The sequence below is a fragment of the Ambystoma mexicanum genome, chromosome 14 (genome assembly GCF_040938575.1).
Source record: "Ambystoma mexicanum isolate Mex_15411 chromosome 14, UKY_AmexF1_1, whole genome shotgun sequence".
Classification (NCBI taxonomy): Eukaryota; Metazoa; Chordata; class Amphibia; order Caudata; family Ambystomatidae; genus Ambystoma; species Ambystoma mexicanum.
The window spans coordinates 189798548-189822412 of NC_090940.1; the positions used below are offsets into that span (position 1 = coordinate 189798548).

Consider the following 23865-nt stretch of genomic DNA (forward strand, 5'->3'; position numbering starts at 1 on the left):
GGTGTTTTTTACCACAGGTAACTAATCTACTCACAGCCCTTCAGTCCAGCTTAAACTACTAGAAGACATCCGGCAACTTTCCACTAAGGCATTAACAACTATCAACAGCGGATGCTAATTTGTAAGTCATTACCCTTTTTTTCACTCTATTAAAAGAGGCCAGTGACGAACTGTAATATATTTAAATAGCGATACTAAATTATCCATAGGCGCTTTCTTTAAAGAGTTCCTTTAATTAATTTTAGGTACAAGCATCATAGAGCGCAATCCAAACACACCTGCGCTTGAAGATTCAAATGCAACAAGCTCAGACAAGCGAGACAAACGAAGAATTCCAGTCACATAGAACGTGTACATGTAAGTTTATTCAAAATATTTTGTAATTTCGCAAATTGTTTAAAGAGAATTTAGATCACAGGGTCTCATTAAGTGACATCAACCCAATACGAAAGTAGTTGTAAGTGTATTTAATATATTTCGAAATCTGGCAAATGGTCTAAAAAGAATTTAGATCACAGGGTCCCATTAAGTGACACCAACCCAAGACGAAAGTAGTAGTACAGTTTAGAGACATCGTTTGACTGTATATTTTCTCAATAGTCTAAATAGCTTAAGATGGTCTTAGTGGGGTAAAGGTAGGTTTAGCACAATATACAACTAGCCATCGCTCTTAAATTGAGTTTTTAGGGAGATATGCACCTTGGTCTGTCGTTTTCATTTTACAAAAACAAATGTTTTACAGCAAAGTCTTATATAAGATGAATATATTTACATTGACATATGAAAAATTATTTTGCAGATGTGTGTATGTACTAAATGGGGATCAAGATTGATCAACTACAAAGCAATTGGCGTCCTGAAGATGGCCTTACATTTATTTGGATGACCACCGTTGACAAAAGTGGTACATCACAACGGGCCGAAACATATGTCGACTGTTCTAGGAAAAACAAATGGTTTTTTCCTCTGTCACAAATGCACATTTCAAATAGCAATGTTATGTCTATAAAGATTTAGATTCACTTTAGAATTCCCCTGTTAGATGAGATGTATGTAGAATGAGTGGTATGATTGAGTGTTATTTCACAAATGTTGGTTTTTTAAAAACGTTTTATGACTATTAAAGAGACAGAACCCTTGTTACAATTTGAATTGTTCAGTGCAATTTTTTCTCCGCTGGCGATTTCCTAATCATTGATACAGTTAGGTTTCCTGATACTCTCTCCTAAGTTCCATACAAGACTAAAAGAGAGGGGTAGTCGATCTGATTCTCACCTTTTAGAACCTCAATCACCAGCTGTACAGATGTACAGAAGGGCGACAGATCTAGGCCTGAGTGAAAGAGGAGAAATTAAGGCTTTCGGGGAGGGGGGGGGCAGATGAGAGGAGCAGCAAGTAATTGGAAGAAGAGGGTGGTGGAGGTGGACAATGATGTCCAGAGAAAGTAGTCCTAGTCAAAAGGAGAGATACATCAAGACTTGTGAGGACAGAGCTCAGGTGCAGCAAAAGTGTCAGGGCTCAGAGAAGAGAGTGTCCTGTGGACCTCGGATTGAAGACTGGTAGGCATAAAGGCAAAAAATACAAGCAAAGCTCAGAAGTAAAAATAGTCAAAAGCTAGCTGGGAACCTTAATCGAATTCTGATGGGGCCAGAAGGACCACCAAGGTAACTAGGTCAGATTTGTGCAAAGCGAGGGGTTAAAAGGACGCGAAGAAATGAACACATCCAAAAGTCAATCAACCCCGGCTCAGTATGCCATCAACGTATCCCTTGCGCTCTGCCACCCATTCAAAATTTTAAGTAACCTTTGTACACCTTGTGAAGTAAAACCTTGGAAATCTGGACTATTCTCCTCAACTCAAACTGCATCTTGATTTGCCTCAGTTTCCCAGGAACCTTCTGCACGGTTATTGGAAACTTGTATTTTAGGCTCTACATCCCCCACGATTATGTGTATAATAAACCCTCTTTTATACTGCTTTCACTGGGTAAGAGTTATCTGCTCATTCTATGACAGGCGTTGCTCCTAATATGCACATCACTTTGTGAAAAATCTTACCAGTAGATACAATACAATTAAAAAATAATTGGAGGTTGCACCATACACTGCATCCCGTACCTTGCCTTTAATTGCTTCAGTCACGGCTGTTGCTGCATCAACAAGATCCCGGGTCTTTGAATTACAGACATCCAATCCAAACCTCTTGCTGTTCACAAATGCATAAAAACCACCTCCATAAGCAACGTCGATATTCACCTTGCCGTACTCCTTAATATAAATAGTAACATCTAAACAGAAGATACACAAGGACACAAAGTGTGATATTATTACATGCTCTGGTGGCTCTTTGTAAAAGCATTCGATCATTTTCTCTATATAAAAACATTTTTTTTTTTTTAAACAGACCGGATCAGCCTTTTTAAAACATTTGCAAGACTTCGAGCTATAAGACCATTGCAGACGTGATGTGCAGACTAAAAAAATGATTCAGAACATGGGCAGGCAAATAAAAAAAACAAGGGGTACATGGCAAGTCTAATCTAGGTGGTTTCCTCACCAACAAGAGCTGCCGCTGCTTCCTCCGCTCTCTTAGAGATGGTAACATTTATAGTGGTGCCCAATCTCAATTTCATCGATGGTGGTGCCACTATCCGTAGTGTGTTCATACAATGCAGAAAACACCTGACCTGCACACTGCATTCCTGAAGCAAGGGATGTCATTAGAAAATGACTGCCAATCCGTTTTGTGCCAAACCAGCGCTTTCCGATGGCAAACAATGCTGCAAGGGCATATATTAGTGTTGGACCTGAGAAACCAGGAATATATATGCACAACACATGACTAACAGGGGAAAATAGTCTTGTGTTGAAAGAGATGCCCTGTGTACACCACAGTGATCAGACAGAGATAGAAAGTGGCAAGACTGGTGAGCAATATGGGCCGGCTGAAGTCGATAGAAGAGGGAGGCAGGTCGAACTGGAAAATGATACTAGTCCAGCAACACCAGCATCTCCCAGGGCTTGCAAAACATCTTCACCCGCTCGCATAGGCACGCAATGCAAAATAAACAAGGACTGGCGCCAGGAGTCCTGGATAGAACTGGGAAATTTGAAACTATGGTCTACCGAGCAGCGCCCACAGCCCCCTCCCACAGCAAAATGACCTGGTTGTCGCCTCTGAGGGCCACGCAAGGGGGGTATGGAGTCTTCGCTAGGAGGCCAGGGGCCATACCGACCCAGCAGGTGCCCTGTAAAAGCTCTATCGTGCCCCAGCCAGAGTTAATGGATGGCCGGGAGTGCTGCCCCCTCCCTTGGGTGACTGCCTCAAACATGGGTCGACATGCCACCTGCCCAGCCCTGGAGGGAAAATCTCTATCACTGCCCAGCCAGAGCTCCAGGACAGGCGGGGGTGCTGGGCACTAGGGGTATAACAGTACACCATTATAATTACCATGAACTCCTTCATTTAATCATAGTTTCCAGTTTACCTTTAATTGTCAGTATCTAAGCACAAAGTCTCAGTGAGTGCACAGTGCTGGTCACTTGCACAGTCCTGGTCACTTGTAGCCTCAGAGACGGAAAGAACGTGCTCAGATTTCCTTGTCTGGCAGATGAACGTGTGAGAGACTGGAGAAAAGACAGCAAAGCATATCCATTTTTTGTTTTAACTTTCACGTTAAAGAAAAAAGTACTGAACACTTTACTTGAAAGAAGCCTACATGGGCATTGCAGAAAGGGTTGTCACGAGGAGGAAGGAGCACGGGATGTTATGTTATTTGGCATTTATATAGCGCTCTGTAGATCATTGGTATGACCTCAAAGCGCTGGTAGGTTGAACGCCCTGGGGGAACGCAGTCCAGGTCAGTCGAAAGAGTAAGGTGTTATATGGTGCTTGGGTGCACCGATTATGTGTGCAGCTGAAGCGATTGCTTGATGGTAGCTGCATTCTAGCATTAGGTGTGGTGGTATTGGATATCAGTTGAAAGTGTGCATCCTGGAGGCAGGTCACCAGGACTGTATTCAGGCTGCATTAGCCCCGTGTAGGACGTTCATGTGTGCAGCTAGGCCGATTCGAGGGGTATAGCTGAGTTTTATCAGTGTTGAGGTGTTCATGAAGCATTGCTTGTATGTGCGCAGCTAGGCCGAAATTGATCCACGGGTGTAGCTGCGCTCTAATTGTGTGTTGGTGTAGCAGAGAATTAGCGTGACGATATGAGAGCTGAGTGTCTGGGAGGAGGATTCGATCCAACAAGCTTGCTGTTCTGGATTTCAGGTCCGCGTTTGCGATTGCCTCGTTCAGAGTAAACTTATTTGTTACTTAATAGCCACATCCAGTGGGGTTATTGCTCAGGACCTCTCTGAACATTTGTTATCAAGTTGCATGGTTTCAGCAGTTTCTAGATGGTCATAATCGGCATTATGGAAAGAGCCAGGTTTTTAAAACTTTGCGGAAGGGCATGTAGTCATGGGTGTGTCGAATATGTGAGGGGGGTGGGGGTGAGTGAGTGCCACAGAGTTTGGGCCAAGGTTGAGAAAGTGGATCCACATATCCTGGCAGAATTAGAGGTTGGAATCACCAGAAAGAGGGCAATGCTAGATCTTAGGGTGTGTGATGGGAGGAAGGGTTTTATCTTCTCTTCTAGGTATGTTGGGCCTGTCTTGTGCACTGCTTTGTGGGTAATGCATTCAGTTTTAAGGTGGCCCTTCATCCGATTGGGAGCCAGTGGAGGGTTCGAAGAGCGGGAGAGATGTGGTCTCCGCAAGGAGGAGTTTGGCAGCAGCGTTTTGGACTTTTTGTAGTTTTTTTAATTGCTATGCCGGTGCTGCCAGGTATAAGGAGTTGGCATAGTCCAGTCTCAACATAACAATAGACATGGCATTGGTGAGTCTGTTGGGGTAGGAGAGGTAAGGAAAAATGCATCTTAGAAGTTTGAGGTGATAGTGACAGCATTTTGAAACAGTATTGATCTGACGGGAGAGGGTCAGGCCTGAGTCCATAGCGCAGCCTAGGTTTTTCACTATATCGGAGGAAGGGGGTGGTGGGCCATGGGAGTGGTTGTGGGAGAAGGGCGGTATTGCCACACACCATGATTTCGGTTTTATCAGGGTTCAAAAGGAGGCAATTACACGTCATCCATCGGTCAACCACACAGAGACAAGCTTCATAGTCAGGACATGGGTTGGTGCTTCTTTTGAGGATTCATAGGATCATTTGGGCATCGTCGGCGTAGTTGTAACAGGAGAGGTTGCACGCACGGATGATTCCTGGTAGAGTGGTCAGATAGAGGTTGAAGAGGAGAGCAGAGAGTCATGGCAATCCATTTGAGTGCCAAGCCACGGATTCCTAGGGAGTGGAGGCGGTCAAGGAGGATTGAATGGTTAACGGTGTCAAAGGCTGCAGAGAGGTCGAGGAGTAGGAGCGCTGAGCAACCCTCAGAGTCTGCCATGATCTTGAGATCATCCCAGATCGAGATCAGAGTGGTTTCTGTTCCATGTCGAGGTCTGAAGCCTGATTGTGCGGGGCCAAGGAGATTGTTGGATTCTACAAAGCAGTTGAGCTGGGAGTATGCAGTCCGGTCAATGAGTTACGCTTGAAATCTGGTGTTGGAGATAGGTCTCTAATTCCTGGGCTCAAGTGGGTCAAGGGATGCTTTTTTTTTTTTTTTTTTTTAGATGTGGCTTGACATGCGCTATTTTAAAGGCTTCTGGGAAGAAGCCAGAGGTGAGGGAGTCGTTTAGTATGGCTCTTGCATGTTCTCCTGCGTAGAGGAGAATATTTCTTTCAGAACAGTGGCAGGGCAAGGGGTGATCCGGAGGGTCTGCTGGCTGTTAGTAGGTCAAGGAACACGTCTCTGGAGATGGGTTTAAAATAGTCAAGGGTTCGTCGAGTGGGCGTCGGGCAATGGGATCAGGAGGGGCCGCTGAAGGGTAGGGTTTCAACAAGGACAGTTTGGAGTTAAGGGTTGCTGTCCTGTCAGGAGTGGTGTTGTACAAATGTAGTGAGAGGGAGTTGCAGAGTGATTGTGTGGAACTGGATCGGGCAGAGGTGCAAGTCAGTTTCACGAATTCGGACATGATCTTGTGGAGTTCTTTGCTGCTGCTGCTGCCACAGGTCAGAATTAGTTTATTGTAATATGCTTTTTTGGCCTTTCGATCTCTGATTTGTAATTACGGTGGTGGAGAGCAAACATGGATCTGCGGAGATCGGTTTTAGATGCTCGCCATTTGCGTTCAAAGGAGTTATTTTGCTTTTTGAGTGTCCTCAAGTCGGGCGTGAACCATTTGGGGGATGGACCTTTGCGTGAGGTTACGGGGCGCGACGGGGTGAGTGGAATTATTGATTCGTCAAGTCAGGAGTCAAAAGATTTGGTGTTTAAGGGTCTACCACAGGGCAGCGTTACAGGGGGATGGGGTAGCAGGGCTTCAGCCAAGTCGGGGAGTACCTTGACTTTATTCCAGCATTTGTGAACAGAGGTGGGGGGTAGGGGGTGCTGTAGAGGGGGTGCTGGTGTGTGGATTGAGAAATGGATGGCAAAGTGGTCTGTCCAGATAAGTGGCTGGAGACTGGATATAGAGATCAGGTCATAGGAGCTGAAAATCGCGTCAAGGGTGTGCCCACCTCAGTGAGTTGGACCAGTGGTATCTTAGGAGAGGTTGAGTGCATCGTGACTGTCGACCAGAGGATGGGTCATGGGGTTGTTGGGCATATCAAACTAGATATTGAAATCTCCCAGGAGTGTAAGGGATGGGTGCTTTACTTGAATGCTAGCTAGGGATTATTGGCGAAATGTCTGTCGTACCAAGGGGGTCTGTAGATGAGAAGGAAGCTGTGGGTGAATGTCGATGGTAGTGAGAGTTTTACAAGAAGGAATTCACAAGAAGCGTTGCGTGTCTGGGATTCGACGAGTGGGACAGAGAAATGGGGTTTGTAGAGGATTGCCACTGCGCCACCTCTGGAGGGTGTATTGTGGGCGATTAGCAAATAGCAAGGGCGGTTGGGGGGTCCTTGTGCGCCACTGGTGCAAAATCATTGGAGAACCTGGTTTCGGAGATAAAAATCAGGTCAGGATTGTCAGAGGAAAGGAGGGCAAAGATGCAGTGTCTTGTTTATTGCTACGGAGCGGGCATTAAAAAGGATGCAGGTGACTTTGTGGGGGGAGGTGCATTTTGTGACACTCATCGCAGTGGGTGTTCGGTGGACATGGGTGCCGGATGAGGAGGGGGCAGTGGGAGGGTCATTCTGGGTCGTTGAGACTGGCAGAGGTGGTATAGAGGGGGGACAGGATGCTTGTGCACTTGAGTGTTGGGTGAAAGGGTTACATCGGGAAGGGAAGAGTAGGCGGGTGTGGAAGGTATGTGAGAAGAGGTGAGGGAATTGGGGGGTTGGTGAGTGGAGCACAAGAGGTGAGGGGGTTTAGGCGGGTAGATACAGGTTCAAGTATGGAGGGTGGTGGGGGTTTAGGAGGGCTGGATGAGAAGTCAAGAGCATGGGGGTTGAGAGTGGGGGGGGAGGGTCTGAAGGTAGGGGTGGGGAAGGCTGGGAGTTTGGACCGATGGAGAAGGGGTGAAGTGTGGAGGGTCGAGGGGGAGGACCAGGAACTCTCAGCGTTTTGGTGCCATAGGAGTGTGAAAGAGGGTAAGGGGGATGGGAGTGGGGGGGAGTATGAAGCAACTGTTTTAGAAAGGGTGAGACAAGCTACTTTCAGAGAAGGGATATGAAGGGGTGGTCTGTGTGCGGGGGTAGAGTAGGGGCTGAAGGGGAGGCATAGGGTGGCATGGGAGGTAGAATGAGAGGGTGGGGAGTTCCTCTGTGGGGAAAAGGATGGCATGGTAGTGGAGGGACTCATGATGTTTGGGGCGCCAGAGAGCTCCCCTGGCTTGTGAGTTTGATATTGCGTGGGGTGTATGGACGGGGCATGAGGGGTTGTTCTCAATAGATGCTAGATGGCAGATGGGAGGTGGTGTGTTTGGGTGGGTTGATGGGGGGGCTCGTGAAGTTTGGAGCGCCAGAGAGCTCCTCTGGCTTGTGAGCTTGATATTGTGCGGGGTGTATGGACGATGGGAGTGCAGTTGTTTTCAATAGATGCTAGAGGGAGGATGGAGGTTGAAGTGTTCTGATGGGCTGAGGAGAGTCATGGGTTGCGGCCAGATGTGGGGTATAGGGGTGGTTCATGAAGTTGGGTGCAAGAATGCAGGTTATGCACCGTGGGGGGGTGAGTTATGGGGAGAGGGTATGGGGTGGAAGTGAGGAAAGGTCGGCAGGGAGGTCTTTGTCGAGGCAGGGTCTTTATCCTGGGGCGAGCTCAGCACTTAGAATTTGAAGTACCTGTGACAATAAAGCGATGAGCAATGAACCTAGATGTGATACCAGGGTCTAGATTTTGAACACAAAGGCAGAGGGCCAAAAAAGGGGGCAACAGAAAATGCAGTAACTCTAGATGCAATAGCAGTGCCTAGATTTGGGACACCTGGATAGAGAGAGTGGCCCAAGAAGGGGACAACCCTAGATGAAACAGCAGCGCCTAGGCTAGAACACTTGGATAGAGGGGGGGAAGGCCCAACACAGGGACAACAGTAAATGCAGTAGTCAATGAGTTACAATAACCCGAGCTTTAACAGCTTGAACAATTACCAATGGGCACTTTCTAGAGCAAATCAGTTTAAGATGAACAATTTCTAAGTGTTTGATGCAGGCCAATAATTCAAAGTATCATCTAAGTGGGCAATTTCTAGGAGCCAATCAATGTGACATGAACAATTTTCTAAGTGTTTGACGCAGGGCTGTTCAGAGGGTAGGTGAAGTGGCAAGCTGTGGTAAAACAAGGCCCAGGAGTGTCTATCTGGTTCACTAACCTGCTTTGCCGAGATAAAAAAAAGCAAATGGCAAATTCTGTTCGGGTGTAGAAGGGTGTAAAGAGCTTATATTTTTGTTTAACGTTTTCTTCTACAGTAAAGTGAAATGAAACATGTGAGACAGAGGAGCCAGCAAGCCCATTGCATAGCAACAACCATGCCAGCAGCACCATAAAGATATCAATTTTGCCCATACCCGCGGCTATAAAGTACACATTGCAGCACACTTTGCAAAAGATCGACTGGTGGTGTGTTGCCAGGACTGAGCGGTTTTGATTTGCGGCAATTATAATTGGTATTGTAATTGGTTATTTATAACGTGCAGAATGCCCAGAGGTTTCTAAGCGCGGGCCTGAGGATCGGACCTGTGTAGCTCCGTGTCTTGCTTCCAAGGCGAGCGTGTTGCTCCAGAGCTATCCTCCCGGCCAGGTGGAAAAGCAAATGCCAGTACAATGACAGTTTTATCAGTGATCAATGTGGATATTGGTCTCTACTACAGTCTGCCCACCCGTGATTGCAAAGTAATGTGCTGCTGGTCTGTGCTGCATGCAAATTTGAAAAGTGAGACTTTGGTCTATCGACAAACCTAAAAGTGCATTGTAATATAATGAGTGGACTCATTGTGCATGAAGGTATGTGAGGGGACTCTAAGCAGGATTTCGGCTTTTACATGGCATGTGTATGTTTTTTTATTTTTCTATTCCCGAATTGTTGCTAAGTCTACAAACGTGGCATGCCATCTGTCTGCATGATGGGGATCCATTTCAAAATGTTAGTTGGGGCATCAGTAGCCCACAGCTTGACAAACCTGCCTGCATATGTTACCAAATATGTAGTGTTTGTTTTTGTTTTCAAATGCAGAAGGACAGTGAAAAAAATAAGTACGTTTGTTTTTGGGATAATCGGTTTCAGGCAGCACAGTTTCATATCCACACAGCACATAAAAACGGCAGCTCTACAGATGTTTTGAACTACAACCCCCATAATTCCCAACCATTGACCACGATGACTAGGGCTGATGGGAGTTGCAGTCCAAAACATCTGAAGAGGCAAAGGTTGTAAACCCCTAACATTCCTTATCACAAAATCAATACATTAAAAGGAATAGGAAGCAAGTGCTTACTTAAGTGAAACAAAGATAAAGGACTTGCATGCATCTCTGTGGTTGAAAGTCATCAAGGGTCATACTATACATTTTAATGGATTATAACGGAGAAGGTGTTTCCAAGGCATATTGCAATGTGTGAAATCCCTGGTTTAATCAGTGAATTTGCATAATGACCCACACCTCCCATTTAATCTCCAAAAATATTCACTGCCCCACCACACCAAATAGCTGAAAGTAGGCCATAAATGGTCTGTAATTATTGAGCGCCTGTGTGAGGGGGTTTGGCCAACAAAAACACAATTGAAGTGACAACATTTGGTCTATAAAAGATAAATGCTTCCTTAGGAAATTCATACAAACATTCTCAGCTTATGTCTTCATTCTGCAGTGTGCAGATGACCAAGGGACATGAATGTCCTCTGCACTGCAGAAAAAGGGAAGACAACCAGCAGGGGTACGGGGGAGCTGAAACTCTAAATGACCACTTAAGCAGCGCTAGTAAACATTTTGTCCGCGTTAACACAGTATATTTTCCTACCAGGTTTCAACACAGAATGTCTCTCTGATTTCTGTTCTTGGTCACCATAAATTCGTACGGAGAGTCCCAGACTCCAGTCCCACTGTCTAGGGCTTTCGTTATCTCCTCCGATAGTGCTTCAGCATCCCAATCCTTTCCCTGGGCTCATCGGTTCTCTTGTGCTTTTGTAGCGTTCCTGACTACAAGTTGGATGGTTCTGCGGCTCTTGTGTGTGTCTCTGTCCTTGCCGGCACCTCCAGCAAGGCTTCAGTCTGCTTTTCAATCTCTGCAGCGGTCAGGAAGCACGACCTGCTTCCTCGTGCTTCATCCGGTTTCTGCTGATCCTTCCTGAGCGTGTCGTTCACCAGTCCACTTTCTCGCTCCAGGGACTTCCGCATCTCCACCGGTACCTCACTCTGTCCTGAGCTGAAGAACTGCACGGTTTTAAACCATGCTGGGCCAATCAAATCTCCCTAGCGACTAGCCCACTGACCGTGGTTCTCATTAGGAGTAATCATCATTGCTCCTAGCCTCGTCTCAGTTGTCATTTGTGATATTGGGGAATACTTGAAGTAGACTTGGCAAGTGGTTGAGGGAGAGTGTTGCAATATGCCGTCAAGGCATGAGGAAGGGAAGGAACATCCCTAAAAGGGAATGGGGAGAAGTATGTGACTTTCCCAGACGATGTCGTGGCATTCCCCTGAGGGTTTTTTCTGCCATGTGGTTCTCCCCCATATAGTCACGCCCCAGGGTCAGGATCTGGTAGCAGCTGCCGTCCCCTGTCCACATGAGAATAGGCTACCTATGGAAAAGGAGTGATGACATAATCAGATGCATCACACTCGTTTGTGACGTGCATGAATGGATCAAGAGATTCCCACTGTCTGTACCCACCATCCAGTGAAGACACAGACAAGGGAATGGCTTGGAAGAATCCGCAGAGAAAGAAGACCCCCTTGGGTTTGAAGAGACATGAGAGGTGTAGGATAAGTGGGAGGCCCTCGGGCCGCCAGTAAAATACTGCTATTATTGTTTTTTCACTTACCTGGTGAGGCGGGGTAGGGGCGAGTCCAGTGGGGCTCTCGCTTCTGGCTCCAAGTGCCTGGCGCCACCTGCTCCACAGACAGTGGAAGGTGGGGAGTTTGACTGGGGTCAAACGATACGCCAGAGTCCTAATGAGAGTTCTGGAAGGAGAGAAACCTCCTGCAGAGCAGAGGGGCAAAAGCTCACTTGATCTCGATTTTCAGTATAAATACAGACGATGAAACCGGGGCCTCACGATCCATCTGACTTTTTGGGTTTCAAGCAGAGGGCGTCAGAAAAGTTACTACATGGATAACTGGTTTGTGGGGGTCAAGCATTACTAGCAATGTCGCTTTTTGATCCTTCGATATCAAAACAGAATTCACCAAGAGCTGGATTATTCACCCACTAATAGGGACTTGAGTTAGGTTTAGACCGTCGTGAAACAGGTTTGTTTTACTGTACTGATGAGGTGTTTCAATAGCAATCTTGCTCAGTACAAGAGGAACTGCAGATTCAGACATTTGATGTAGGCAACCAGATTCTGGGTCAGGGTTTTGAAAGTAGCAGAGCAGCTACCTTGCTGCGATCTATTGAAGGTCATGCTCTGAAGCAAGCTTGTGTCAAATGTGCTGCCACGATGGAGGCACTGCAAAGTTCTCCTTTCTTCCTCCTCCTGCACCACGGGGCGCATGGGAAACTCCCACCAATCCTGGGTGCAACCGCAGGGGTATGGGCTGGGCAGGGAACGCTCTTCTCCCTTTCCAGTCAGCTCAGCAGACCAGATAGCCTTGGCCCATCCGGTGGAGAGTAGCAGGACATAGCCTGTGGGAGGCAGGGAAGAGAGGCTGGGCCTTGGTTGCGGATGGCAGGCCGCTGAGGTTTCAGTTTAAGCCCTGGCCCCAGGGTGCCATGGTGGCGGTTTAAGCCCTGGCGCCAAGGCCGGTATATCCTGATGGCCGTCCAGCCATCTAGCAGAGGTAGACTGCCCTGGGCCATCTGATCGTTCAGCTGGGACCGACTAGCTATCTGGCCGGGATGGTTGAACCAGATAGCCAAAGTTGCTGCTAGCACGGCTGACTCCTACATTTGTCTCCGGCCCATCTCCATGAGCCCCCACACTTAGTGGAGTCTTAATAGTCTATGGAAAGTGTCTTCCTGCAGGTCGGCTCTGTGGCACAGGCAACAGCCTGCTCCACACCCGGACCGAGGCAGGGAAGAGGTGCTGGGCCCTGGTTGCAGAAGGCAGTTTAAGCCCATGCGAGCGGAGATGGAGGCTTAAGCCCAGGACCCTGGACAGTGGCCTTAAGGCAGGAACAACACTGTGGCCACCAGGGCATTTGGTCAGGGCGTGCTGGCCCCGACTGGCAGTTGGACCAGATGGCCTGAGTCGCGGCTGGCCCAGCTGTCTCCTACATTTATCTGCGGCCGGGGTACTTAAGCCCCCACTTTTGTCTCCCTGTGGGACAAACCAGACTGGCTCCTCAGTGCTCGCACCAGGACCTCAGAGCAGGTGGGGACCAAAAGGCCTGGCCGCAGAGGTAGTGGATAATCAAGCCTGGCAGCTGAAGTTCCAGGCAGGACCCAGAAGGAGTCCCAGGGAAGAGCTACTTTGAGGCGGTCGGGTGCTCTCTGGAGGGTAAAGCTCTAAGGTATCAACGGCAGAGCCCCAGATGGCCAGGGGTGCCGCCCCGCCCTAGGGTGCCGCTGGGTAGACCATAGCTGTCAAGTTTCCCCGTTCCATGCGGGACTCCTTGAGCCAGTCCCGTTTTCCTTCTTTCCCACACTGCATGTCTATGTAAGCGGACAAGGAGATTTTTCAAGATTTTGCAAGCCCCGTCTCCCCATCTGTGTTGTGACATTTTAACACTACTTGGGGGGGAGCAGGTGTAAGTGGATCTAGGTCACCTGGCCTAAGCCCGCCTACCAGGTGCCTCCCTGGTTGCCGCTCTTTTTCACCACTTAGCAAGCCCCGCCCACCTGGTGCCGTCATGCTTGCCGCTCTTTTTCACCACTTAGCAAGCCCAGCCCACCTGGTGCCTTCCTGCTTGCCGCTCTTTTCCCTACTTAAGCAGCCCTCCAGCCTCTTTCCTTTGCAGCTGGGGAGCAGGTGTAAGTGGATCTAGGTCACCTGGCCTAAGCACCACCTAGCTTCTTAGCCCTGCCTCTTCCTTCCTGCTCTTAACTCTTAGATCAAGGGCGTCTCTCGCCCGGGCGTCCAAAGCAAAGGGCAGTCAAAGAAAATGGCAATTCCTGTTCGGAACAGGAGGATTCAGGACCCAAACCCCTGCTAAGACAGCAGGTAAGCATGCACCAACATGTGTTTACACCCTCTCTCCCCACAGGTCATCCCCACCCTCTCTGGTCCCCAGTGTTGTTCCCTTGTGCCACCCCCCTTCCCACACACAGGAGTCTGTCCTGCTACATTCTGGTTCACCATCACCATCTTGTGGCCAATACTGGATTTTACTTTATGGACTTCATTGATTCACGGTGCATTACTCTTTCTCAACTCTCATGCTGGACTTCCTTTGCATCTTGAACTCATAGTGGCCCTGAATCATGCTGTTCCCATCTTCATCTTGTATCCTGGCTTGCAACATTATGTATTACTACTGACCTCTGCAGTTGTATTCGCTCTCCCCTCTTGCTTCTCCACTCTTTGACTGCTTACTCTATGTCCTCTCCTCCCCTCTCCCTTTTCCTATCTCCTCCCCTTCTCCCTTTACTTTCTTCTACGCACTTACTCAATCAGAATTGTCCCTGAACTTAGTATGATAGCAACCTCGTCTGTCGCCCCCCAACCCATTACTGTTCTTCACGCCCCTCCCTCCGGCACTATCTGAAATGTTGTCAGGCCTAGTACGATAGACGCTTGTTTTGTTCCTCCCTTCCCTTTCTGCACCCCTCTCCCTCACCTTTTGTTTTTCTCTGGCTCTACCAGAAATGTCTTCAGGCCTAGTACGGTAGTCGCCTGTCTGTTTCCATTTCCTTCCCACTCTCCCCCTCCCTCCCTTCCTTCCTTTCTATGTCTTAGCTCTTGCACTATCTGAAATGTTGTCAGGCCGAGTACGATAGTTAATTTCACATCCTTACTGTTCATGGCCTGTACAAATGTCATTGTGTTTTCCCTTGTTCCCTCCCTTGCCTTGAAGCGCTTTGAAACACATTGTGTATAGGCGCTATATAAATAAACTATCATAAGAGTCACAATCCATCGCTCTTAGCTTTGCAAAATCCATGATGTGAGATTAACCCCTTTTCTAGCAGAAATAGTCAGTTGGATGGCAAGGAAGTGAAGCTGCTGGTTATCTTCACCGAGCAGTTGGGCAACTGATTATCTTAAGTTCTAATTTTTATGGCCACAATGTATTCAGATATGTTGTTCTTGTGTGAATGGATATTTCCTACTTTAATCGTGTTGGAAGAATAACGAAGTATACAAGCTGCAGAAGTAGTCTGGTAGTTGATAAAGGTGTTGATCTGAAATGTGTGTGTTGTAGTAGAAGATTTTTCATTTGTTATTTTCGAATGAGTAAATTATGCATTTAATCTAGGTATACAAGTAATGGGTGCTTGAGGTAACTGTGTTCCTTGGAGATCTTCCTTGATCTCACTTGAGGAAAAGGAAGCACTATAGATTATGGCTTTTGTGATATTCGGATTGCACCCGAGCACTCAACTGAGATTTGTATTTATGGTCAAAGGATGCCTATGTATTTTGAACATCCTGTTAATTTCTGAACTGTGTTCCATTTATGCCATGGCGAATCTGATGTTTTGGTCTTTTTTGCCCTCGTCTTCTCTTGTAACTGATCAAGGTGCTCCTAACTGCCAGATCGATTTCAGCATTGGCTTTTATTTTTTTAACATGGAGGCGCTCTAGCGTCTCTGAAGAACGTGGGGTGTGCCTGCTTCAAAGTAAATCAGAGTCTAAGATACAGTTGTGATACATGTCCAGGATTACCTCTAGGGCAGACTGTTAATCCAATTGATGGGATGCACGCTGCAAACATCAAGGTAGCACTGGCAGCATTCAGTTTACAAAAGATTTTACTCTGAATGGTGCCATTGGCAATGGTTCCACGTTTTGAAAGAAAGGGTGACATGGACCTTACTGCAGGTTACATTAAATTCACATTTGTAGGAGTTTTTTTGTTTCATATATGTTAAAGGTTCTTATACCGTGCACTGTTGCCACCTGCATATCCTTCCAAAGACTTCAAATCAGGATATTCCCAATGTAGTTGGCCAATATAGCAATATTGTCCATGTAAGTATTGCTGGGATCCTGTCAGGCCAGATTACATTCAAGGTCACCTGCAAGCAAACTTAGCATCCAGTGGTGTGTGATGTAGCTGCATATGTTGGTTGTTGAACAATAGGTTTTCCAAGGTTAGTTGTTTACCAATGTAAACTATCGCCTCTTGTAAAGCATGTTGGTATGTAAGTTAGTAGTAAACACAAAAAGGAGTAAGGGTGGGTATACCCTGTACAAAATCCCTAACTTTATCACATACACAAATGTTACAGATAGAGTTAATTGGTTCTTATTTATCTGTCAAATGTTATCCAGACTAGCTCGCCATCCAACCATTCTAACTACGCCCTCCAGGGGATTCTAACCCTAGTCAATGGTGGTTGGCCACCTATCTAGGGTGAGGGGACAAAAGGAGGTGAACCAGACTGCTCAGGAAGTAAAACATCCACGCCGATACACTGTGCGCTGTGACCAGAGTGGTGTGTTCTAACAGGGACCTCAACCTATTTATTCGCCCTGTTATTAGCAACTCAAGTTTATAAAATCGTTAAAAACTAGCATGTGCACTACCAACATACACTACTTCAAAATAGGGTATCCCTTTGTTAGTGAAAGATCGAATTCAAATGGCTGACCAGTAACACTGGTTTGAGCAGTTGAAACCACTTTCTTCAGGGCCTCTGGTGTTGTAACATACACCAGTAGACAGCTATCTGGTGGGCACAGCCCCCCAACGGAGGGAAACCCCAGATGTAGGTGCCACACCCAATCAGTAGGGCAGCCTCTCTTTCTGTGTCTTGTGTCTTTTAGTATCAAGACCCCATTTGGCTGTTTTTGGTGTCTGACATGAGATTCCAGCTCTGAGATGCTGCACGGCAGCAGTTGCATTTGCTACTAGTCAGAGATATATATAATGGCTGGGGTGAAAACACCATGGTGAAAATTGCCACGATTAAAAGACGCAAAAAGAAATTATATATAATATGACATGCATTACTCACCATAATAGCATTTCTGATTATATCTGCTTAGATTCACATGCTGTACATATAGTTCGACATCTAGTGATAATCGCAGAGTATTGCATCTTTCTTTCTAAGATCGAAAGGGGACGTCGACATGGGCGTGACTGTAACACTATCCACAACGTGACATGTAGTGTACCCAATATCCCTCATGGTCAAGGCCCTCAGCTTGTGTTTTTTCTGCCGTGAGGGAGCCTTATATTCAGCGTGAGTACATAAGAGAGAAGGTGTAAGATGTCTATGTTCCTTCTACTCCAAGAGGGGAGCAAGGGTGCGCGCATTTGAATCTAAGCAGATAGAATAATCAAAAACGCTATTACAGTGAGTAATGCATGTCTTCTGATGCTTGTTAATCTGCTTAGAATCACATGCTGTGCATAGACTAGCCAGCAGTACCCAGAGATGGTGGTGGGATGTGAGAAGGAACAGTAGCAAATAAATTTCTTAGCACTGCTGGTCCCACCTGAAAATCAGACCTAGAGTGTCTATCAAGGCAGTAGTGTTGTGTACAGGTGTGTACAGAACTCCAGGTTGCTGCTTTACAAATGGACTCAAGAGGAACATTTGCAATGAATGCTATGGTAGCCCCTGTGCCCCGAGTAGAGTGTTCTCTAGGCGTGAAGAGCATGTCTCGTTTAGCAAGAGTGTAACCGTGTGATGCAGTTCACGATCCACCTTGATATCGCTGATTTAGAGACAGGGTCCCCTTCTTTACCAGCTTCCACTGAAACAAAGAACTGGTTTGTCTTCCTTAGTGGCTTAGTCTTGTCCAGATAATGGATAACTGCTCTCCTCACATCTAGTGTGTGGAGGCTTCTTTCTGCCATGTTAGTGGGGTTTTGGAAAAAGGGGGGTAGTTTTATGAACTGGTTTACATGGAACTTTGAAATAAATTTGGGCACAAATCTTGGGCGAGTGCGCAGAACCACCTTATATTTGTGAATCGTGATGAAAGGGTCTTGAACTGAAAGGGCCTGCAGTTCGCTAACTCTCCTTATTGAGATGATAGCCACCAGGAAGTTGGTCTTGTAGGCGAGTGCTTTCAGGCTAGCTTTGTTCATTGGCTCAAAGGGAGGCCCATGAGCCTGGTAAGTACAACATTCACGTCCCACCCAGGAGCTGGGTTACAGATAGGGGGTGGATCCTCTTTAGCCCCTCCATAAATGCTTTAATTACTGGAATTTCCCACCACAAAACCTTACTTTGGGATGTGGTATACACTGAAAGCGCCGCTAGGTGGACCTTTAGGGAATCAAAAACCAGACCTGAATCTAGCAGGTAAGTTAGGTACAGGACAATACGACTTGGTGTACATCCAACAGGATTGATACCTTTGTTATTACACCAGATAAAGTGCTTCCATCTACTGGAGTAGCAGTGCCTGGTGTTTGGTTTCCGTGCTTCCCTGAGTTTGTCCATACATCTCTGAGGGATTTGGAGGTGGCCAAACTCTATGACCTCAGGAGCCAGGCTGCTAAATTGAGAGTTTGAGGGCAAGGATATAGTGTCTATCTCCGGTCTTGAGATATCATGTTGTAAGGGCATGGCAGTTTCCTGGGAGGGAAGACTGACATTGTCATTAGATGGGAAAACCAAGGTTGGCTGGCCCACATCAGGGCCACAAGTATCATCCTGACTGGCTCTTGGGGCATCATGCACTAGTCTGTTGAGTAGGGGAGTTGGGGGGGGGGGGGCGTAGACAAATTTCCCTGACCATGTTATCCAGAGACCATTACCCTTGGAGTGGTTCTGAAGGTACCTGGAGGCATCGGGGCATTGTGCGTTCTCCAGAGTTGCGAACAAGTCGATCTCTGGGAAGCCCCACTCTGCAAAGACCTGGAGTACAATGTCCTTGTGTAGTTGCCATTTGTACTCTACAGGAAAGGAGAGGGAAGTCTCTGCCGAGTATGTCTCCCCGAAGATTGAGTTCCCCTGGAACGTGTTGTGACAGGAGGAACATCTTGTGTTTGAGAGCCCACTTCCATATGTTCTGTGACAATTTGGAAAGCCCTAGAGAGAGAGTGCCCCCCTGTTTGTTCAGGTAATACATGGCCATAGTACTGTCGGTGAAGACTAGAACTGTCTTCTCCTGGAGGTGTGTTTGAAAGGTTTTCAGGGCCTTAAACACTGCTAGCAATTCCAATAGGTTTATATGATTGGATGCTACTGCTGGGGACCACACGCCATGCGCTGTCTGTTGAAGGAGGTGAGGGCCCTCGCCACCCTGTCAGAGATGTGTCTGTGCATGAGTGGCTTCTACTGCGGGGGTTGTGAAGGTCTTTCCCTGCAGAAGGTTTTCCCTGGGCCACCACTGCAGAGACTGAACGAGGGCTGCTGAGACAACCACTAGATTGTCCCATTGTCTGCTGGCCTGACACCATTGGCTCGAGAGCCAAACTTGCATGGGGCGCATGAGCAAACGATTGTGAGGAACTAGGTAAATGCAGGAGGCCATCAATCCCAACAGTCGCATGGCTTGGCGTACGGTCACCTCGTGACTGGCTACATAGTGAGGGATCTGGAACAGCATGTTTTGGACCCTCTCTTTGGAGGGAAAGAAGAGGCCGTCTTTGGTCTGAATCATAGCCCCCAAAAACTGTTTTACTTGGCTGGGGTCCAGACTGGACTTTTTCTTGTTGACCGAGAAGCGTAGGCTGAAGAGGAGATCTACTGTCTTCTGGGTGTTTGTTAGGCATGTTCCGTACAAATCCCTTGTTATGAGCCAGTCAAGGTAAGGATAGACTGGAATGGACTGCCTACGCAGGTGAGCAGCTACTACCGCCAGTACCTTCGTGAACACCCTTGGAGCTGAGGTGATGCCGAAGGGAAGAACCTTGAACTGATAGTGTGTCCCCTCTATCATGAACCTTAGGTACCTTGTGTGCTGGCAACATTGAAATATGAAAGTATGCATCTTTCATATCCAATGTGGCCATGTAATCCCCTGCACAAGGAGTGAGATTACTTCCTGCAATGTTGTAATTCTGAATTTTTGCGGTTTGACATATTTGTTTCTGGACGCAGATCTAACACGGGGAGCATGGTGAGATCCTTTTTGGGTACGAGGAAGTACACTGAATAAATACCCTTGTTTACCTGATGAATGGGGAAGACTTCTACGGCGCCCTTTTCCAGAAGGATCTGCACCTCTTCCGGCAGGATTTGCAGGTGTGCTGGTGATGGGCGTCTGCTATTTGGCGGGTGGTATCGAGGTGGCCGGTGGAACTCTATGCAATAACCCTGGGTGACCGTCTTCAGCACCCACTGGTCTGAGGTTTTCCCCTCCCATGCGTGAATGAATGATGTTAAACGCCCCCAGACCGGGGAGGCATGGGAGGGGACCTGGACTGGCAAGTCATTTCGATGCAAAGGCCAGGAAGCCTCTTGGGGTGGAGTTTCTGCCTCTACCCTTGCCTCTGCATTGTCCTCTTTGCCAATACAGGCTGTTGCCAAATGAGCCTTGTCCGGCGGACCATGAGGTACCTCCAGTGATGTATTGATCATGGGGAGATCGAGAGAACGATTGACCTCGAAAGGAACTTTGAACCTCCCCGCTGTTGAAAAGGCTTGGTTGTAATTTGGTTGAGCGATTACAACGTCTCATGTTCCTTCTTAGCCGTCTCCAAGGCGTTGACAGCCTTACCAAATAAGTTTGATTCTTCTACGGCTTATTTATCAGGAAGGTCTGTCTCCGGCTTGAAGCCTGAATCTTTTAGCCAGGTGTGTCTCTTAAGGAGAGTTCCGTATGCCAGAGTGAACCCAGCCGTTTCAGCAGCATCTAATGTGTTCTTTAAAATATTATGGGTCACCTGTATACCCTCAGTGACGAACACCAGCAGGCGTGATCGCCTGGGTTCAGGGACCTCTTGGAGGTCTTTTTGTAGCAGGCCCCATTGTATGTCGCTGTAACTAGCGAGAAGGGTCGTGTTATTTGCAATTCTGGTGGAATAGGCTGCAGATGTGGTCATTTGTTTGCCATGGGCATAGAGTTTGTTGTAGACTTTATCCGGGTGAGCCTCTGCCGTGGACAGTGGCACCCCTGCCCTTTAACCACCAGAGAGTCTGATGTGGCATGACCTTGAATATACATGGGGTCAGATGGAGAGGGGCGAAACTGTTTCTCAACCCGAGGGTTAACAGTCCTTGTGAGGGAAGGAGACAATAAAGAAGGGGCAAGGCGTTTATGAAGTTGAGCAAAGGAATAGCCAGACTAGTGGGAGCTTTTTCTTTGAGAATGTCCTCAAAGAAGTTAGAGTCCTGGACATCCCTCTGTATAGCAATCTGAAAGTGATCTGCGGCCCTCTTCAAGATGGCAATAAATACCATCTGGTCATCTATTGGCAATGGCTGCCTTTGTTGAGGTGACCAAGGCGGGTCTAGACAAAAGTCTGGGTCTTGGGTATGAGTGGTTGAGAGCCAATGCCCTTTAGCTGCTGGCTGGTTGTGTTCCCAGTTTGGGTCCTGGTCAGCAGTGTCCTGATCAAAAGGATTGACCTTGTATGTTTCCTGTGGTTCTGAATACTCAATTACCTCCTCTTGATGGATTTGTGACAATTGGAAGCTTTGGTGGAATGGGGCAGGAGGCGTCCTGTCTAGGCCTCTTGAGAGTAATTTATTTCTCTGAGAATTCTATGAATTGGGACATCGTATCCATATAATTCTCAAATCTCTGCCTAGCCCACAGGGATGAAGCAGAGGGGTCTGAAGGAGAGAAAGGCTCTTCAGAAGGGGGAGATTGACCTAATAAAGCCCTAGAGTGAGGCTGGGAGCCTTTAGAGTACTCCTCAACGAGAGGTGGTAGTTCTGGGCTGTTCCACTGCCAAAACAATATAAGCAAGACTCTTGCATACCTTTGGCGGCTAAATGTTTGACACCCCTGCCTCCGCCGAAGCCTTAGGTTCGAGTGCGCCCTCTGACGGCATGTCAGTAGCTGTGTGCTTTTTTATGGGGACGCCCTTGTGCGAGGAAAGCCCAGTCACATGCCAGGAAGACAGTTGCAGGGAGGGGGTCGGACCGCAAGGTTCGGCAGGCACCGTCAAAGTCTTCAGCAGGACTGTTGGCGTCTGACGCTTCTTCAATGTGTCCGTCGAGGAGGCTTTAGGGGTTGTGTGTTTTGCCTTGGGTGGTGAGTATATGTGCCCCTGTCGCTCAGGTGTGAACTCCCCATAAAATAACTGGTGGTCTGTCTGGGCCAGGGACGGGCATCTGGGAACCAGAGGGTTCAGCCTGAAAGGTCTATGGCTTCGAGGTCGGAGCTATGGCTGCCGCTGGAGTCCTCGTCATCTGAGGCGACGGTGCCTGCAGGGGAACCACTTTCAGCCTGCATCGCCTAGGCTGCCCACCGCTTTGTCCGCCTGTCCTTTTATGTCTTGGGACTAAAGAGTTTGCAGGGCTTATAGGAAAGCCAGTCGTGGTCACGAGATAAGCACCTATTGCATTTGCGATCAGTGTCTTTACATGGGAATTTTCCATTGCACGTCGGACAAAATTTAAATGGTGTCCTCTCCATAGCAGAGGTAGAAGGCGGCAGCCAGACCAAAGAGGAAAGGAGAGGGGAGAAGGAAATACATTCTCAAAAGGAATCAACCCAGGGCCCCACTATCCCTACTGTAAGGGCCCGGCTGGAGGGCCAAGACCACACGGTCGACAGACGTCATTCATTGCACCAGTCGCTGAACAGCAGTGGGTGTCTACGGCGTAGGAGTCCACGAAGTAGCCGTCGAAAAGTAATAGCAAAGACTAGACGACCATTGGTTGTGGGACAAAGAATGAAGTAATAAGCAATATTAAATCTTGTGAGCTCCACATAAGCCGACCAACTATTTGGGCGGAAATAAACTATCTGAGGGGACCTCGCCGCGTGAGCGATTTTGGGTACACTACATGTCACGTTAGGGATAGGGTTACAGTCACAACCATGTTGACGTCCCCTTTCGATATTCGAAAGAAAGATGCAATACACTGCGATTACCACTAGATGTCGGACTATATGTACAGCATGTGATTCTAAGCAGATTATATATATATAGTTATACTTATGGTTAACCTTAAGTAAGTTTTTTCATTTAATTTCATAGGTTTTTATTAGTGCAACTTAACCATAAGTTTCCTTGTTCCCTTTAACAAAGTTTTTTTCAGAGAATTCCATGGGTTTTTACCAGTGCATGCTATTTTCCTACAATTTACTAATATCATACTTACCCCAATATAGCAACATGTGTCCAATTTACAACATTTCACCTTAAAACTCGTTCCCACCTTCTAGCATAATTTTTAACACTTCTATACTTTCTGACGTCACTGTGGACCTTCCCGACGGCGCCATGTGACCATACATAGACTCATACATTTTTCCAACATTTCCATTAGCATTTTTTGTTATGCTAATGGTAATAATGTGGCGTTCATCCCCTGTTCCAGGGACTGGAACTTGGGATAACAGTCCCAGCAGCCCAAGTTACCGGCACAATCCAAGTGTGTCTGTGTGCGTCCTGAGGCCTGCGGGCTTCGGGACATTATAAATAAATAAATAACGAGGGCTCCTGACCATTATCCTCCATTGCAGCTCCAGCAATGGCGGATAAAAGCCATTAGCACCCCTGGTTCCCAAAGCGAGAACCTGGGGTGCTAAAAATAGATTTTTCTTCCTACAGCGGGACGCCTGTGGTGTCCCGCTGTAGGAAGGAAAATCAGTTTCCAAGTTGACCACCATGGAAAGAGAAGGTGGGGCTCAGTACAGAGCCCCTCTTCCCTTTCCATGGCAGCCTGCAGAAGGCGAAGTCAGAACCCTATGACCATATTACCACAAGCACATTTTTTTTCCCCTTTCAAATCTATCCTAATTTCGAATAACTTTATCACATAGCCGGTCCCAGGTGGACATGGCCACTTTAACACCATTTTTCATCCCTCGCGGTCAAGGCCAGTAGCCAGATTGTCCGGTTCATGACCTTATACCATGACCCCGGACAATCTGACCATTGCCCATGGGCACAGACTATCCCTCAGTCACCAAAGTTGTATCACTATTTTTTGTACCTACATTATGACACTTGCAAAAAATAAAACACAGGCACGT

General features: G+C 47.3%; 1 protein-coding gene and 1 long non-coding RNA gene across 2 annotated transcripts in view; one reads left to right on the plus strand and one right to left on the minus strand.

The window, feature by feature from the left end:
- Nucleotides 1–23865, minus strand: part of L3HYPDH (trans-L-3-hydroxyproline dehydratase) — an 857007-nt gene that overhangs the window by 695823 nt on the left and 137319 nt on the right. The window contains exon 2 of the mRNA XM_069638894.1: nt 2119–2288. Coding sequence (XP_069494995.1) covers nt 2119–2288 — 170 coding nt within the window. The remainder of the gene's footprint in view (nt 1–2118; nt 2289–23865) is intronic.
- On the plus strand, nt 14–1146 carry LOC138527274 (uncharacterized). The gene is made up of 3 exons (XR_011283846.1): nt 14–121; nt 246–357; nt 800–1146. It is a non-coding gene; the product is annotated as an uncharacterized lncRNA (long non-coding RNA).